This window comes from Phasianus colchicus, chromosome 1 (assembly GCF_987193195.1).
Source record: "Phasianus colchicus chromosome 1, bPhaCol1.hap1.1, whole genome shotgun sequence".
NCBI classification, from domain to species: Eukaryota; Metazoa; Chordata; class Aves; order Galliformes; family Phasianidae; genus Phasianus; species Phasianus colchicus.
The window spans coordinates 15,425,753-15,442,522 of record NC_143436.1 but is presented as its reverse complement, the minus strand read 5'-3'; the positions used below and the strand labels follow the sequence as shown (position 1 = coordinate 15,442,522).

General features: G+C 42.4%; 1 protein-coding gene across 2 annotated transcripts in view; it reads right to left on the bottom strand.

Annotated features, from left to right (window-relative positions):
- Positions 1-16,770, bottom strand: part of DUS4L (dihydrouridine synthase 4 like) — a 37,826-nt gene that overhangs the window by 7,524 nt on the left and 13,532 nt on the right. Inside the window, exons 1-6 of one of the 2 annotated variants that reach the window (XM_090136070.1) lie at positions 15,215-15,566; positions 14,823-14,926; positions 11,822-11,922; positions 9,708-9,858; positions 3,968-4,103; positions 1,561-1,672 (exon numbers count right to left, since the gene is read on the bottom strand). In XM_090136070.1, the coding sequence (XP_089992196.1) occupies positions 1,561-1,672; positions 3,968-4,103; positions 9,708-9,858; positions 11,822-11,922; positions 14,823-14,914 (592 nt within the window). In that variant the 5' untranslated portion in view covers positions 14,915-14,926; positions 15,215-15,566. Of the gene's footprint in view, positions 1-1,560; positions 1,673-3,967; positions 4,104-9,707; positions 9,859-11,821; positions 11,923-14,822; positions 14,927-15,214; positions 15,567-16,770 lie in introns of those variants that run through there. The other variant, XM_031599270.2, reaches the window with a different exon arrangement.

Genomic DNA, 16,770 nt, shown 5'->3' with positions numbered 1-16,770 from the left:
CGCCCCATAGAAAGCTGTGTCTACAGATGTGTTTAGTGTTTATTATCAAGTACTTCTAGTTTGTTGGATATCAGTTTCCTCAATATAAGGTTTGTAAGCTTTCATATACACCTAAGATAGACGTACTCCCACACCATCTAGCTGATGGCAATTAAGGTAACCATGGGATTTTCTGTTTGAGGTTTTGGCTACAAAAGGGGGTGGCAACTGGAGGAGGGCTGTAAATATTTCCTGATTCATTAAGATCCTCTCCCCTACTTTTCTCCCCCCAACAAAGACTCAAGCATGCCTTCACTTATATATCTTTTAGGTAGACAATAGCCTGCAGAGAGAAAGCAGCTGAAGCAGCATGTGGTAAATGTATTTATTTTTCCACTTTCTCAAGAGCTACCGACTGAAAAGCTTACGTTATATTAGTGTTACATACCATCAGTTAGTCTAAAGAAAACATATGCATTTATATTTTTCATTGATCCTGTCACTTCAAAGGCAGCTTTCCTACATTTCTTTAAGAAAACAGCAGGAGAGGGAAAACCCACAGTCAAACCTGCCTGGGAATGTGAATTAATAAGACCTTCTGCTTAGAGATTCTTGCTGCTTCAAGCCCAGCTGAAAACAGCTGTTCTGTTCTCTTTGCCCTCCCCGTGGACAACAGGAAGGATTTCATAAAATATTTGGCGTTGCTATTTTTGCTTTGTAGCAGCACCATGCACTATGAAAGCAGCACTCTGTTTTGATGACAATGTGGTATCTGGTACCATGAAAACCTGTGTTTTGTAATAGCCTGTGTATCTGATTAATACTTTCAAGATAGCAGGCAGTGTTATCTCAAAAACACTAATTTCAGATGAGTGATGTTCATAAACCTAGACAAATCCAAACAAGACAGAACTAAACAGGTAAAATCTGCTCTGTTTCAACTTGGACTGCCATGAAAGCAGCTCTGACAAGCTAAACCCTACACACGGAAGCTCCTAATATGCGTCACGATATAAATTGCAAGAAATGTTTCCTATTAAACTTGAAAAGGATTAAAAAAAAAAAGCTAACACCTCTGCTGCATGAGATACGTGTACTTAAAATAGCAGTTAGACTTTCCTGCAACCTGGTTTAAAACCTGCTTCATACAAAAAAGCCCTCAATCATGTATTTCCCCATTTTATATATAGAGATTAGTCGTTATATGACATGAAAGATCAGTCTGATGCCTGCAGAAACTTGCAATTTATTCTGTATCCCCACCAATGAGATCTAGGGGATAAGTCAACACCATTAAAATGTATCAGTTCCATTTTTTTTAAATTCCAATTTAACTAAGGTGCTCAAATCATAACACTAACATTTTCATAAAGAAAACATCTGCTATAACATGGTGGTGGTGATGGTGTATTTTTCCAGTCCCTTATCAAACGTAAAGAAATCCCAAACCAAGTAAAGAAATCCCAAACCAAGTGTTCTTATGTGCTTTATAGTTAATGTAATACCAAGAATAAATTTTTGACCTCTAGTGTTGAAAAGATTTTTTCTTTATTCCCCAAAAAAGTTCTACCCAATATTTACCATTTGATGTCTTCTCTAACTCTGCTTTCAACTGTCCAATTTCCTTCCTCAATTTTCCATTAGTTGTATCCACCGCCTCTTTATTTTCACCACTTCCTTTTTCATTCAGGGCCTATTAGAAACCACAGATGCTGCCATTAATTTTGGTTAAATTAGTTGAATAGCAATGTCAAACTACCAGAGAAAGTCAGCCTTGATCTTGCAAAGTGACAAGTTTTATCAAATGTCAATGTAACAGGCAGATACCCAGTCATACCAGGGAAATAAAAGAACAAATAAGAAAGGAGAAAAATGGAAGAAAAATTGTTCAGTATTTAAAGCTGATATCAAGCCTTGTTTTGTATGTATGCACAGGTATGTCATCATCTCCCAGGTAAAAGTAGGTGGTATCTCTGCAACTTCTGTGTTATAAAAGGCTTTATGAAAAGACATACCAGGAATGCCCATGACAGGACACTGTCATGCTTATATGCAATTTGTTCTAAATAATTGTTATCCTGTTTTATACATCACAAATCCATCACAGGTTCATAGCTACTGTTTTGATCTTCAGAATACCTTGAGACCCAGAACAGATTTCCTCTGCAATTCAAGTAACAACTAGGAAAGGATTCAAGAAAAGCCCTGTAAATATTAGACACAAGAGCAGTATACTTCCTGTACGCTCAAAACGTTAGCACTACTATACTTCTGTATGCTCTTATCAGTAAATCACCAACAGCAATTCCTTGAAGTATTATACATTAAGGATTATGTATGTATATTAAGGATTATGTCTCCCTAATTAGATTCTTTGCTCATACTGCTTCCAGTAGCTAACCAAGCATCATCTTTGTTACCAAAATGGCAACAAAATAGTTGTCACTCCTCCAAGGGATTCCATTTGACTGCCCATAACAGAACTATAGCCAATTTATTACGAGGCCTCATATTGCCTTCTGTACTTTGTTCTCACCTCCTTCTACTAAAACAGTTATTTCTACAAACTTTTGTCTCAAGTCCTGTGCTTCATGGAACTTCTAAAAAGGATATAGCACAAACCTAATGAACTAGGCTGTGCAGTATTTACACTCAAAGCCAGAGTGCCTTACGTGTAACTGCTCATACTTCTCTCTGATGGCAGAATAAAGCACATTTGTAAATGAACACAAATGCAGAGGGCCAAGCCACAGAGGAACTTTCACCATATGAGGTTATTAAAACAAAACAAAAACCCAATGAAATTCTCAACATTTCCAGCACAATGGAGACCCAGCTACAGCATGGTGGTTGTAACTGTGGATACCACTGCTTTTGCAAATCATGAAACCAAAAACACAAATAGAAACGGACAGGAATGCAGTTTCCAGTTTCTGGCTATCACTTACAAGCAGCTAAGAGAATGTGTTGCTTGGGAAACACACTTAAGAGTGAAAGCAGAACAAAAAGAGGACTTTTGGCCAAATCCCAGCAGGGATTTGAGGAAAAAGTGTACCAGGATGCAGCAAACAGACAAGTTCCAAGGCTATGGGTGAGAATCTGGATCATTTAGACAGAATACCAGACTCAAAGATTTTAGAATCATTTCATACTTGGGAAATATGTCACATATGCTCCAGTGATTTTTATTTCATAATACATTTCAAACACCTGTATGTTTTGCATCTTTCTAGTATCTTTTGCCTAGAGAATATTCTCTTTGTCTAAAAATTTATTACAAAAAAATCCAAGAAAACAGTGCTGGCCACCACAAACACAACTCTAGACAAGAGTGGAAGAAAAGCTATACACACCCACTGTGACAACATGTCATATTTAAGAGTGCTGTATAAATCTTCCTATCTTGGATATCTGTAATTTAGCTTATGGTTCATTCTCTTCCAACAGAAGCTGAAGTAGCCAATGACAAGAAAAGATTTCATACATCTAGACAGGCATTTGTTGACTTCCCTCTCTGTATACAATTGTATACTGAACCACAACAAACAAACAACAGCTTAATTTTCTCCACTCATACAGTACTCTACTGAAAAAGCTAGACAAGACAACTCAACGCTGGAGCAAGTCCTGTTCAGAAGAAACAGCACCAGAACAGCTGTTTTGAAGGCTCCTCTGTGCTGGACAGTCACAGCCCTGATCTACACAGCCTGACCTGAAATCCTCTACTTTATTAAGGTTAAACTCAGAGATACTTTAAGAGTATCACTACTTCAACAAAATTTGTACTGGAAAGACAGAGCTTCCTTCATTTACTCAGATTACTGTAGTTTCCTATTGAAATTCCTATTCAGTATTCCGAATTGCACATGGTAAGAAAATTATTCTTCCTTGCCCGTCAGGAAAAAAAAACAAACAGTAGCAGATCATCTCCAGATTATTTTCTACTACTTTGTGCGTAAGAAAATAACTAGAAATGTTTAAAACATACCTCCTGTAGCCTCTCATTCTCAGTCATGTATTTTTTGGCTGCTTTGGTCGCATCGTTTACTTGCATTTCCAGAGCTGCATGAGATGCCATGCCTTTTGCCAACTGAGTAAGAAGGGTAATAGTACGTCTCAAAACACTGGTAAAGAAACACAGTGAACAGCACAGTAATTTACAATACAAATTAAAAATACCCAACAAAATATCAACAAAACAAACCCAATACACAAAAACAACAACCCCTTTTGTCTCTCTTTCAGCATTATATGTGAAAACATCTACTTAAAGCACCTGAAGGCAAAAATCCAGGTCCAAAGATAGTAACAGTGATGTAAAAAATTGAAAAGGTCGTAAATCATTGAAAATCTGTTTTAACCTGATAAAGGAATCTTCCTCTCCTCCCCAAACCCACAGCTATTAGGGGGTCAGAGACTTGCTTGCTTAAAGGCTGAAATATGCTTACTGTGTTTCAAACACAATCTCTGAATACAAGATCCAAGCAGTATGTATGGCAATGAGTATGATTTAAAATTAAAAAAAAAAACACAACAGAACAACACAAGTCCTTTATAAAAGGCCTTACAATAAAATATTGCTACATTTATTCTTAACTCTCACGCTCACTTTGAATCAAGGAAAAGCAATACTAAAAGTATTCCTAGAATATGACTATAAAGATGCTTTAAAAAAAACCTTGAAAATCCGAATAATTTTTTTATGAAAGCATATTAATAAACTTGTTAACTCACAAGGTAGGCCTCCCCAATTTTTACGCCAAAAGCTCATCTTTTTTTTTTTTTTGGTTTTAATAAAAAGTTAAGGCTCCATGTCACTGTTTTCCAAGATGCAGCAGCCAAAAGTCACTAAAACAACATGACTAAAGCAGAATCACTGTATCACATAGGTTGGAAGAGGTCATCCTGTCTGAAGACCTGCCCAAAGCAAGTAGAGCAGACTGCACAGGGCCTTGTCTCATCCAGTTGAGTTCTCACCATCTCCAAAGACGGACATGCAGCAGAATTTCAGGGTTCTCATAGCATTTGCCCACACTCAACAGAAGAAAATTACTTTTTATCAGAAGCTCAAGGTTTCAGTTTGTGCCTGTTGCTCTCTGACGTTCCGATGTGGGTCCACAGGAAAAGTTAGCTTCATCTTCTCAGTGATCTCCCACAAGATAGCTGTACAAACCAAAACAGTCTCCACCTCAACTTCTGTTTTTAAGGCTGAAGCCAAGCAACCATGGCCTCACCTTATGTCACGTTTCAGTGCCTGACATTTTTGGTACCAGTATCAATGTTTCATAAAGGGGAGCCAAAATCAGGCATGGTCCTGCAACTGTAGTCCCACAAGCACCAGATAGGGAGAAACAATCATTTCTCTTGAACTGCTGGCTACACCCTTGCTACTACAGCAATACATGATTGACAGTCCACCAGGATTCCCAGGTCTTTTTCTGCAAAGCTGCTTTTTACCCTGCCAGTTAGCCCCCAGCCTGTATGTTGTAAGTGGTTATTCTACCAGATGTAGTACTTTCCATCTGCCTTTGTTTGACAACATGAGGTTTCTGTCAGCTGATCCCTCCAGCCTGTGTAGCTTTCTGAATAGCAGCACTGCTCTCCAAGATGTCTACCACTCTGGTTCAGACTTTGACAGTCTGCAGATTTGTTGGAAGCACACTTCAACTCATCACTGAAGTCAGCAGCAAGGTCATTAAACGCTAGTGGGTGCAGAAGCAATCCCAGAGAGATACCACTTGGAATATCCAATACCAATTAAATTCCTTTGAGTCCAAGACCCAGTGAATGTCCTACACACCTTTTTTTCCCCACTTCTCCAGGCCATCCTTCTCCCATTAGACTATCAGGATACCAAAAGAGACTACATGCATAACTTTAGCAATGCCTCTGACATTATGTGCTCTGCCATTTATCCACACAGATAGTGATCTAATCAAAGAACGCAGCAGGAATGATCAGGGACAATCTCTCATTAAACCTGTGCTGATTGTTTCCAGCCACTGAATTTGCTCAACTTCTCCTTAGCTGTACCTCCCACAAGGCTCAAAAAAAAAATGGGAGGCCAGACAGCAGACCTTATCAGCAAGAAACAAAGCAAAATAAGGCTGGTAATGAGATACTCGATGGCTCATTCTTTCCATTATTCTTTGTAATTCAGTTCCTTGTGCCACTGAGCAGTGGGCCTATGTGTACTTTAGCTTCCTTTAAATCTTCAGCTTTCCTTATCCCTTTCTGGTTTCAATTCCAGCTGAGCTTTAGTTTTCCTGTTGCTATCCCTGCATAATTAAGCAATGTTTTCTGTACTTGTCCTAGGTAGCCCACCTCATTTTCTTCTCTTTTCATACCCCACGCGAATCTGGATATCACTGCTAATCCATCCCAGCCTTCTGCCTTGCTTAGTTCACTTTGTGAGCACTGGAATTCTCTGTTCTTTTCCTCCAAGGAAGACATCGTTGAAAAAATCCATCAGCTCTCCCAAATCTCTGTATTCTATGATAGTCTACCATTGGGTAATGCTGAAAAGATCCTCAAATATGCCAGAACCTGCTCTTCTGAAGTCCAGGGTTGCAATTCCATTATTCTTGTTTTGTGAATGCAAACTCTACAACCTCACAGTCACTGCATCAATAGCTGCTCCTATCATCTTCATGTGAGCAACAGTCTATCAGAACACCTCTTTCAGTTCTCCTATCAACCATTGTACCAAGAAATTGTCTTCAATACATAATGGAAACTAGAAATCTCCTGGATTGCCCATACCTGCCCCTACTGCCCTTCTAGAAGGAATAGGAATGACTCCCACTCTCTTCCTCTTAACTACCAGGACTTGCAATTATCAGTCTTGCAGCTGCTTAAGGAATGCCTGCTGAAGAAAAACACAGATGAAGCCATCTACAGCAGATACCTAATAACATTACCTGTCTTGCTCTGTCCTCTACTCTTTACCATATATTACTGAATGGCTCATCACCACTTTGAAGGCAAGGCTTCTTGCATTCCTACCAACTCCTTTGCAAAATGGAATGCCTCTTCTTTCCTGCTCTGCTTCCTGCCTGTCCCCATCCATTTCAGCATCCAGACACATAAGCTATCCCACAGTATCTCTGTAATCTCAATGCAGGCACAGAAAATGTATACATCTATCCTAGCAAGGAAGCATGAGAAGCAGAAAAGTCCTTGACTACACGTAACCACTGCTCAGCAAGAATTAAAACATCACTGTGTTATCAACTTTATTCTACCCTAAAACCAAAATATGGCACCAGACCAGCTACTGGGGAGTGAATTAACTCTATCCCAGCCAAACCCAGGACGTTCTGCAATTGTGCACAAACTTCTGAATACTTCTTTTGTCTCCTAAGTTGTACACATTTTTGTGCTGCTTTTGCAGGGGGAGCATGAGAGCCTTGTCCACTGTCCATTAACACAAGCAAAACAACTCTACTAAGAAAAACCATTTGCTCTAGCTACTACTGGAGTCTTCTAAATCTTTGGGGACTGCTGGCCTTTCACAAAAGCCCATCAGCATGCTTCAAGCATAGAATTTTTATCCACAATTATATCTATTAAGGTCACCAGACAGGTTTTATTCCTTGAAAGTTAAATGAGAACACAACCCTGGGGGACCAGCTTCTAGCTCTAGTACAGGACACAGTACAACCATTCCTCTCTTGGAGCAGAGATCACAGACATGTTTATGCACATTTACTTAACCTTTCTGCAAGAAGATTAAGAACATGATCACAGAATCACAGAATTGCCAGGGTTGGAAGGGAACCTCAAGGATCATGAATCTCCAAGCCCCCTGCCACATGCAGGGCCACCGACCTTCCCATCTAATGCTAGACCAGGCTGCCCAGGGCCCCATCCAATCTGGCCTTGAACACCTCCAGGGATGGGGCATCCACAACCTCTCTGGGCAGCCTGTTCCAGAACCTCACCACTCTCATAGTAAAGAACTTCCCCCTGACATCCAACCTAAATCTCCCTTCCCTCAGCTTAAAACCATTTCCCCTTGTCCTGCTGTCACTCACCCTTTCAAAGAGCTGATTCCCCTCCTGTTTGTAGGCTCCCTTTACGTACTGAAAGGCTGCAATGAGGTCACCCCGCAGCCTTCTTTTCTCCAGGCTGAACAAGCCCAGCTCCTTCAGCCTGTCCTCATAGGGGAGGTGCTCCAGTCCCCTGATCATCTTTGTGGCCCTCCTCTGGACCCTTTCCAACAGTTCCCTGTCTTTCTTGTACTGGGGGCTCCACACTTGGACACAATACTCCAGATGGGGCCTCACAAGAGCAGAGTAGAGGGGAACAATCACCTCCCTGTCCCTGCTGGCCACCCCTCTTTTGATGGAGCCCAGGATACCATTTGCCTTCTGAGCCGCAAGGACACACTGCTGGCTCATGTTAAGTTTTTCATCCATCAAGACCCCCAGGTCCTTCTCCACAGGGCTGCTCTCAAGGACTGCTCCTTCCAGTCTGTAGGGATGCCTGGGATTCCTCCGGCCCAAGTGCAAAACTCTGCACTTTGCCGTGTTGAACCTCATCAGGTTCACCCGGGCCCACCTTTCTAGCCTCTCGAGGTCCCTCTGAATGGCATCCCTTCCTTCTACCATGTCAACCGCACCACTCAGCTTGGTGTCGTCAGCAAACTTGCTGAGGGTGCACTCGATTCCATCATCGATGTCATTGATAAAGATGATGCATTCCTATTGCTACTGTGCAAGGCTACAGATGACTTTGCTTTTTTTTTTTTTTTTCCATTTGTTTGTACTCCAGTTTTGTATGATATTTTCCTTGAAGTCTCTTCATGCACAGTGCTCCTCAAACCTGTCCAGGTACCAATCAAGATAGCCATACAGGTGGGACAAGTCGATCATGGGCCTCTAAAGTTCCAGGCATTCTCTTATTCGTGTTCCTCTTTTATATCTGGGAAGTGACAAGCAACTCACTGAGAGAAAACGGCCACCATTCTTTGTTCAACATCACATAAAATGTAAAACTAGGAAAACTGATGACCATTTTCCTATTCATTCACATCATCTGTTCAATTAGTCCACATCCTCTTTGTGCAGCTGAGAAGATCTGCAGGTACTCTTGGCTGTTACTGGCAGTTCAAAGTTGTCCCTTCTGTTATCCTGTGCTACTAGCTGTACTTAAGAAACCTCAAAAGGACACGTTTAAGGTCATAATATCCTACTAGGCCAGCTGCCATAAAGTGTTTGCTCAATCTGAAGTAATATCTGAAACTCTCCTTGAAAGCTAGAGAATTATCCTATGGTTCCTACCTACAAGCTTTAGATATAATAGCTGAAGTCAGATTCAAGTTTTGCTTCTTAACACAGCAGGTTGAAATAATACCAGCTTGCAACATATCAAGATTGTTTTAATAGTGCTTTAGTTTTTGAAGTTTATAATCCCAGTTTTAGTTGTTCAAAAAAGCAAAACACAGAGCAAAAGTATAATGAAGGAAATGAGTTTTTCCTGAAGAAATGTCTGCAAAATACATGTTTTCTTAAACACTCCAGAAGGCTGCTCACACACCCTTCCAGTATTCAAACATTTGTGCCTTTTTACATCCCCTGATCTTACCTGCCACATAGCCAATTTGCTCACATTTATTTCTTTTAGTTTCTTAAAATCAGTCTTCTGATAATATTTTAGTTGCATTACTTTGTGCAATAGCTCCTGTAAGATATGTGCAACATAGAAATTCAAGGTGTTATACTTACAGCCACAGAAACAAGGAAAAGCCTGAGATATAAAGGTTTCTTTGTGACCGGAAGAGTTTCATCTGAATATGATCAATGGCATTGGCATTGACATTTGCAACCTTCTCATTCACCTGAATGGCTGAGTACTTTCTAACTTCTCTAACAGCATCTGTAAACAAAAACAGATTGTTCTTAGTTGCATCCTTGGGTATGCATTCATGATAAACCAAACACAGTACTAGAAATATCTATTTGGACATTTGGATCGCAAAAGAGTGAAATCAGTTATGTTATCCATAAAGCTTAAAGATAGATCTTGATAAATCACTGAAGCAATAACATTTCCAGAGATGTGCCAAATCATTGACCAAAACACACTCAGTTATTTCCAACATCTGCATCCAGACACCAGGAATCTGGCCAAAGCAACACATTGTACAAACTTTACCAGAGATGCGACAGCATGGAAAAGTCACTGCTGACAACATGAATTAAAACCCAGACAGTGGACAAACAGTAAAAAAAATGGAGAACTAAAGGAAAAAGATGAGACACCTTCTGAAGCATTTGCGTCACATCCGGTATTTGCCAGATGAGCATACATTTTATTAGCATCTGTATTAGTACTTGTTTTCTATGCTTGAACCAGCATACAAAAAAGCATTTCTGCAACATACGCCAAAACAGAGAAGCTATAACAATGCAGTATTGGACACAAAGAAAACAGAGAAAGTTAAGCTACACCTCAGCCTCCTTTGATTACCTTTTCACCAACTTTCAGCTCCATTTCATCCACTACATACTCCTTACAGTTCTCAAGATCAGCCAATAAACTGTCAGAACTTCTTGAAGGACAAATCAGTTGGGATTTACATCCTCATAAAAGCAAAATCTAATCCAATCAAGAGTTTGTCTTACAATCTACAACAGGGCAGTACCTATAATATCCTCTTACACATTAAAAAAATATACTTATGACACATCATCAGTTCTTGCAGCACATGTTGGCCAAGTGTGTCAGACTGCTGCTGCATTTCCCAAAACACAAATAAACTCCAGAGAAAAACATGAGTAATATCAATTATAGCTGTTTCTTTTTTAAAGTGTTCTTAAGTTTGTTTGTTTTTAAAAAGGGGGGGAAAATATCTGAAGCGAAATTTCAAACAACATAGCGAATCATAGGCTAAGACCAATCAAAATACCATAATTTATGAAGAATCCAGTCCTGCAGTAACCCATCATCTAATGCTATGGGGCACGCACCTTCTCACTGCTTTATCCCAAATCTAGCTTTCCTCAAAAATCAGTGACCACTACCAACTCATAAAGCAAGCTTTAATCAAAGCTTCCAATTAGAGTTCAAAGAGAGTAAATTAACTTCATCAGTATTTGATCTTCAGCCATTTATTGAAATATCTACTTTGAGAGACTATGAACTATTTGCATTTCACTACTTCAGTTATTATGAGGAATATGTTGCTGCAACTTAGTCTGATTTCTTCATACACATCTTTCCTTCAGCAGCAGTCAGGAATTAAACAGCACTTTAACTATAAGGCAGTGGAAATGACTCCCTGCTATCCACGTGGAAAGAACTATTTCTACCACAGAAATAAGTGAAATACTTCATACACAAATCAGTCAGCACAGACAATCACGCAGACAGTCATCATTCAAGCTCCAGTTTCACTAAAGCTTTATTCCAGCACAGGCTCCAACAAATGTAGTCAACAGCCGTTTTGTATCTGTGCTGAGCATAAGTACTCAAATAGCTCAGTGCTTTGGTATCTTCTTCTGGTGCGTTATTTTAACAGCAGCCAAGAGAAAGAGCGCCATCTACTGCAAGCTGAGCAGTTCAGCCAAACGGAGATCTTGTGTAACAAACACCCTGTGTAAGAAAACGAAACCAAGCAGCAGCCTAGATCAAACCATTTTTGCTCCTCATTTACTACATTGCCACTGCATCTGAATTCCTGACATGAATGCAGCACCAGATCTCTTCTCTTCCATTCTAGTGGAGCTAAAGAAATTAGCTGGGTTACAGTAGGCTTAAATCTTTTCAATTAACTGCCACAAACTCCACATACTAGCTATTTTTTTTCCAGTTTATTAGAAAATTATTTAACACTTACCAAGAAACAAGATGATCAGTAGAACTATTATTGTAAGGAACATTTTGTTCCAAAAGACAGCCATTCTGCTCCATAGAGGAATCATAAAAATCTTCTGCCATCTGCAAAACAACATTCTGTTATTCAAAATAATTAAACACTAGAAGACAAGTATAATAGCCTCACAGAACAGAGCCTCATTATTGATATGAGACTTAAGAAAGGTCTCTAAACAGCTGTTTAAATAATCATATAACAACAAAAACCCCAAACCAACAACCTTCCATGAATTAAGACTGCTTCTACCATCGTTCTGAAGGCTCATCTTTCATACTGATAAGTCTGAATAATTATAAAGTAGGACTGTTATTACAGTCTAACTTGCAAATGACAAAAAATTGAGAAGTCACACGTTTATACTTTGTCAATAACATCTTTTAAGAGCATGAATTTGTCAAGCAGCAAACAACCTCAGACAGGAAGAGATGTAAGGGTGATGAAGACCACTTACTTTTCTTTAAACAACCATCTCTTCAGTATCATTTTGTGGAGCAAGCTGTGAGAATCTACACTTACAGCACAAATAACTTCAAACCCCAAAACAAAAACAACAGTTCAGCTAGTTCTCTATGCTGCAGGTTAGAATCTGATTCTGCAGGTTAGTATCAGTGCTACTGAACTGATCGGTGCTACAGCGAAGTAATACCTACTTATGCCATAAGGGTGGTAACGCAGGTATGTTAGTCACCATCTGATCTATTAGGTAGATTTTCCAACTTTTGTTGAGTTTATTTACATTTTCGAACAACTGTTAAAATCCATCCTTTAACAAAGCAGTTTTCTACCGAGAATGTAATTACCCCCAACAATGCTCTGCACTAAAAAGAAATAAATATTTTAAATTTTTTAAATATTTTATCATTCTGTGTGCAAAAGCCTTGTTTATGCCATTCAGTATAATCCAAACTCTCTACAGCAGACAGCTGTAGTCTGCATCAACCAAAAAGCTTACTGTTATTAAGCCAAGTTACAATTCTAATGAAACCTCCTTGCTAACTCCTTACATGTGAATCTCCATGCTTCATCCCCCATGTTTTTGATGTATGTACCTTAGACCAAATATACTGCCAAGTCATACTAATGCTAAACATTACATCTCTTTACTGCAAAGTCTTCCTGTATTTTCATGCTTATTTTTCCTCCATAGGAAACATTAACATTTATTAATGCTGTACTGCCTTTGGCAGCAGAAATCACACAGATGTAATTCTTCCAAATTAGAATTCTGGCCACCAGTACTATGTTACAATCAAGTGTCAGTACAGCTTTGGCTTTTTGGATACTTGCACTTTTATACTGACAATTTACTTGTTTCCAGGAACTTAGCTTGAAGCCTGAGATCTCAGGAAATCAGAACTTCAAAGAGCTGCAGTTTCACATCTCTGACTATGCATGTGTTACCCTTAGGACAGAAGCAGCTCTCAAGGCCAGCAAGATGTGTAAGGCAGAACTGCTGCCCTCTGGTACTGTCACAACGGCTAAATCCAGCCCTTAATTCTAGAGGATTCCTGTGACAGCTTTGTTAACAAGGTAATTGACCATGTCACAAAGATACGCTACTTCATTCTTTCAGAAACCCTCGTTTGAAAGAATGACTGAATGTTACAAACTGAACACAAAAATCTATCCTTAACACTACAGACTATGCATTTGCTTTTCAGCTTCAAAGACCAGATCCTGGCCTTGTCTATGTCGTAAGAGAAACCTGTTTCAATACTGCCAACATCCCCTGCATGTGTCATCAGCCTAAACAAAGTCTTGCAGCTTGTTTCCTCACATAAGCCATTGTTGTTAATAATCTGATTACAGCTCCCATCATGCTTTTCCCCTCTTACAGGCAGTTGGACCTTAGACTTGGAAACACAGAAAACGTGGGAACTCTGCAATCTGTACTGAAACACTGAACTCCTCATAAGCTGTGACACTGACTGCAGGGGATTCAGCCATTGCCAGGACTCTCCCACAGGTGTAAGTGATCACACTCTGACTGCACACTGCAGTGTTTTGGTTTGGTTTAGGTTTTGCTCCTTAGCACGTTACGGTAAAACCTGCATTCTTCATTCTAAAAATATCTAAAGATGAAGAAAGCCAACACTTAACAGCTTTACACAGCACCACAGCAGCAGCAAATCTTCTAAGAAGCTTTTTTTTTAAAAAAAAAAAAAAAACAAAACAACTGATATTCTGGAAAGAAACCTTAACAGTGCCTCCTGCAGAGAAGTTAGCTGTATTTCCTCAGAGGAATGAAAACAGCATTACCAAATTGGGAAAGCTACTTAGAAGAAAGGAACTGAAGAGAACTCCAAGCCAGGCCTTGCCTGCTCTCCTAACAGGAGCAATTAATTTTGTCTCTGTTGTATTTCTTTCTGTCACTACAGGCATTTACGTTAGGATTATACTTAACGTTTGTATCGCGTTCCAGCAGAACTATTTTATTCCTGTATACATATACAGAGATGTTCAGTCAGCATCCCTGACTAAATCTTCAGCATCCAACTAAGCCTTGTTTTTAAACAAGCCTCTAACAGCTCGTACAAAGGCTGCATATTTTGAGCTCCAGGTGCCCAACGTGCCTCAGCACCCACAGCACCGCGCACAGCCCGTATCAGCGCGTGGTAACGGCTCCCCAGCAGGCTCCCAGCTGCCCTCCTTCAGGCCGGCTGCTCCCAGAGAGCAGAGGGGACAATTCCCTCTCAGTGAAGCAAGATGAGAAGGGCTCGTTGCGGGAAGCCCAGCTGTTGGACAGGTAAATTAAAAGTGTGTAAGAAAACCCCATAAGGCTCCTTAAAACAGGCTCCGGTGCCCGGGACTCCTTGGCAGTTCAGGTCTCAAGCAGCATTCCGCAGCTCACGCCTATCCCGAGATGCACCAAAGCTCCACGTTCGTAACAACAAACATGTAGAAGAACGAACACGGTTCGAGAAGCCCGAGCGGGGCAGGCCGGCACGGCCCGAGCTCCTACCTCAGCGGGGAGATGAAGGGCAGGCACAGCACGAGCAGCACTCCCACCTCGCCGTACAGGAAGGCGGCAACCGCCGTCCACTGGACAGTCATCGTCCCGGCGGCCTGCGGGCAAAGCGGGGTCAGGCGGGGCCCGGACCCACGCGGCAGCCGCGACTGGCGCTGCGGCTCGGGATCTCCCGCCCGACTTCCGAACGGGGTCCCTCCGCGCCCGCCCCGCCCGGCCTCCGGCCTCCTCCACCGCCCCCCGAGGCGACGCAGCCCCGCCGGCCCTCCGCCACCGCCCGCAGCGGGGCGGGAGCCCCCTCGCCGTCGCCCTCGCTCCCTCCTGCGCAGCCGGGAGGCCTCGGTCGCCCCGGTCGCCCCCCCCCGCGGCAGCCCAGCCCTCGCAACCTCCTCGGCTTCAGGGCCTGATGGGGCGGCGGGCCGCTCTGGAAGGGCTGGGAGCGCGGCCTCGCCCGAGCGAGCGGGCCGGGGCAAGCAGGAAGGCGGGCAGCAGAACCGCCCTTCTCTCCGGCGCTGAGGAAGAGGAGCGGGCGGCGAGGCGGGGCGGGCTGCCGGCAGGATGTGGGCCGGGACGGAGCTGAGTGACACGGCCGGGAGCGGAGGTGGTGCCACGGCAGCCGGCCCGCGCTGGTCCTGGCAACCGCTCAGCCCCACCCCAGGGCGCTGCGGGCTCCCACTGGTAACTGCGGGGCGGCAGGCAGCGTGTCCGCGGGACCTCCGCTGCTGGAGCAGGCGGGCATCTATCTGCTGAGAACGGTTAAAATCAACGTGTTTGTACGTTCAGGCAATGGTTAGACGCGGACTGCTGTAAGAGCCCACCGCCCCGCGTCTCGAGCTTGTTACACCAAGGCCTTGACTTCGCTGCCTGACCCATTCACAGGTTTTTGACAGTCAGGCGAAGTGCCGCCCCGCGGAAGCATCGCGCTGCAGGGGACGGTCAGGCTGGGTATCAGGGGAGGGTTCTTCATAAGAGTGTGCTTGGGCCCTGGAACAGGCTGCGCTGGGCAGTGGGCACAGCCTGAGCTGCTGGAGTTCAACAAGAGTCTGGTCAACACTCTCAGACGTGGGGTCTGGTTTTTGGGTGGTGCTGTGCAGAGCCAGAAGTTGGAGTCTATGATTCTTACGGATCCCTTCCAACTTGGGGTATTCTATGATTCTATGACTCCATCACATACAAAGATATCAACAATATCTACCAAACAAGTTTCATACAATGTCCAGAAGGCTTGTTTGGACCTCATGAGTAAAACCACATTCCTTCAGAAAGTTCTTTTCTGCCCTGTGTTGGGTGCAGTGTTTTTCATCAGCACTGCAAGGTTCTAAGCATGGTATGCCCATGCACTGCTACTGGAACAGGTTGCCCAAAGAGGTTGTGGATGCCCCATCCCTGGACGCTTCAAAGCCAGATTAGATGTGGCTCTGGGCAGCCTGGTCTGCTGTTTGGCGACCCTGCACATAGCAGGGGGATGAAACTAGGTGATCATTATGGTCCTTTTCAACTTAGGCCATTCTACAATTCTATAATTTCTCAGCCATCTTAGCCACTTGCAACTCCCCTTACTTCTCCCAAATAACCCTCCCCTCATCTCTTTTCCCTGTTTTTCCCTATCTATATGTAATACAGATATATAATCTATACCCCCATTCAGTATTTCTGAAATCACTACTTAGCTAATCTTGGCCTTGCATGGTATTACTGAAGTAGTGACATGGTTATTGGGCACCATTAACCCTGCAAGCTTCCAGTCCCAAATGGACTGCCAATACTCTTCGGTTATTCCTGTCGTTCAGCTGTTTTTCATGCAACTCCCACTTAACCACCATCGAAATCCAGCCACCCCTCCCAGGGCTATCTGCAGCTTTTTTTAGCTTCTCGTGCTGTTGCATGTCACATCCAGCAATTTCACCCTGGGCAATCAGCTCAGCTGATTTGCCTGCAGCTC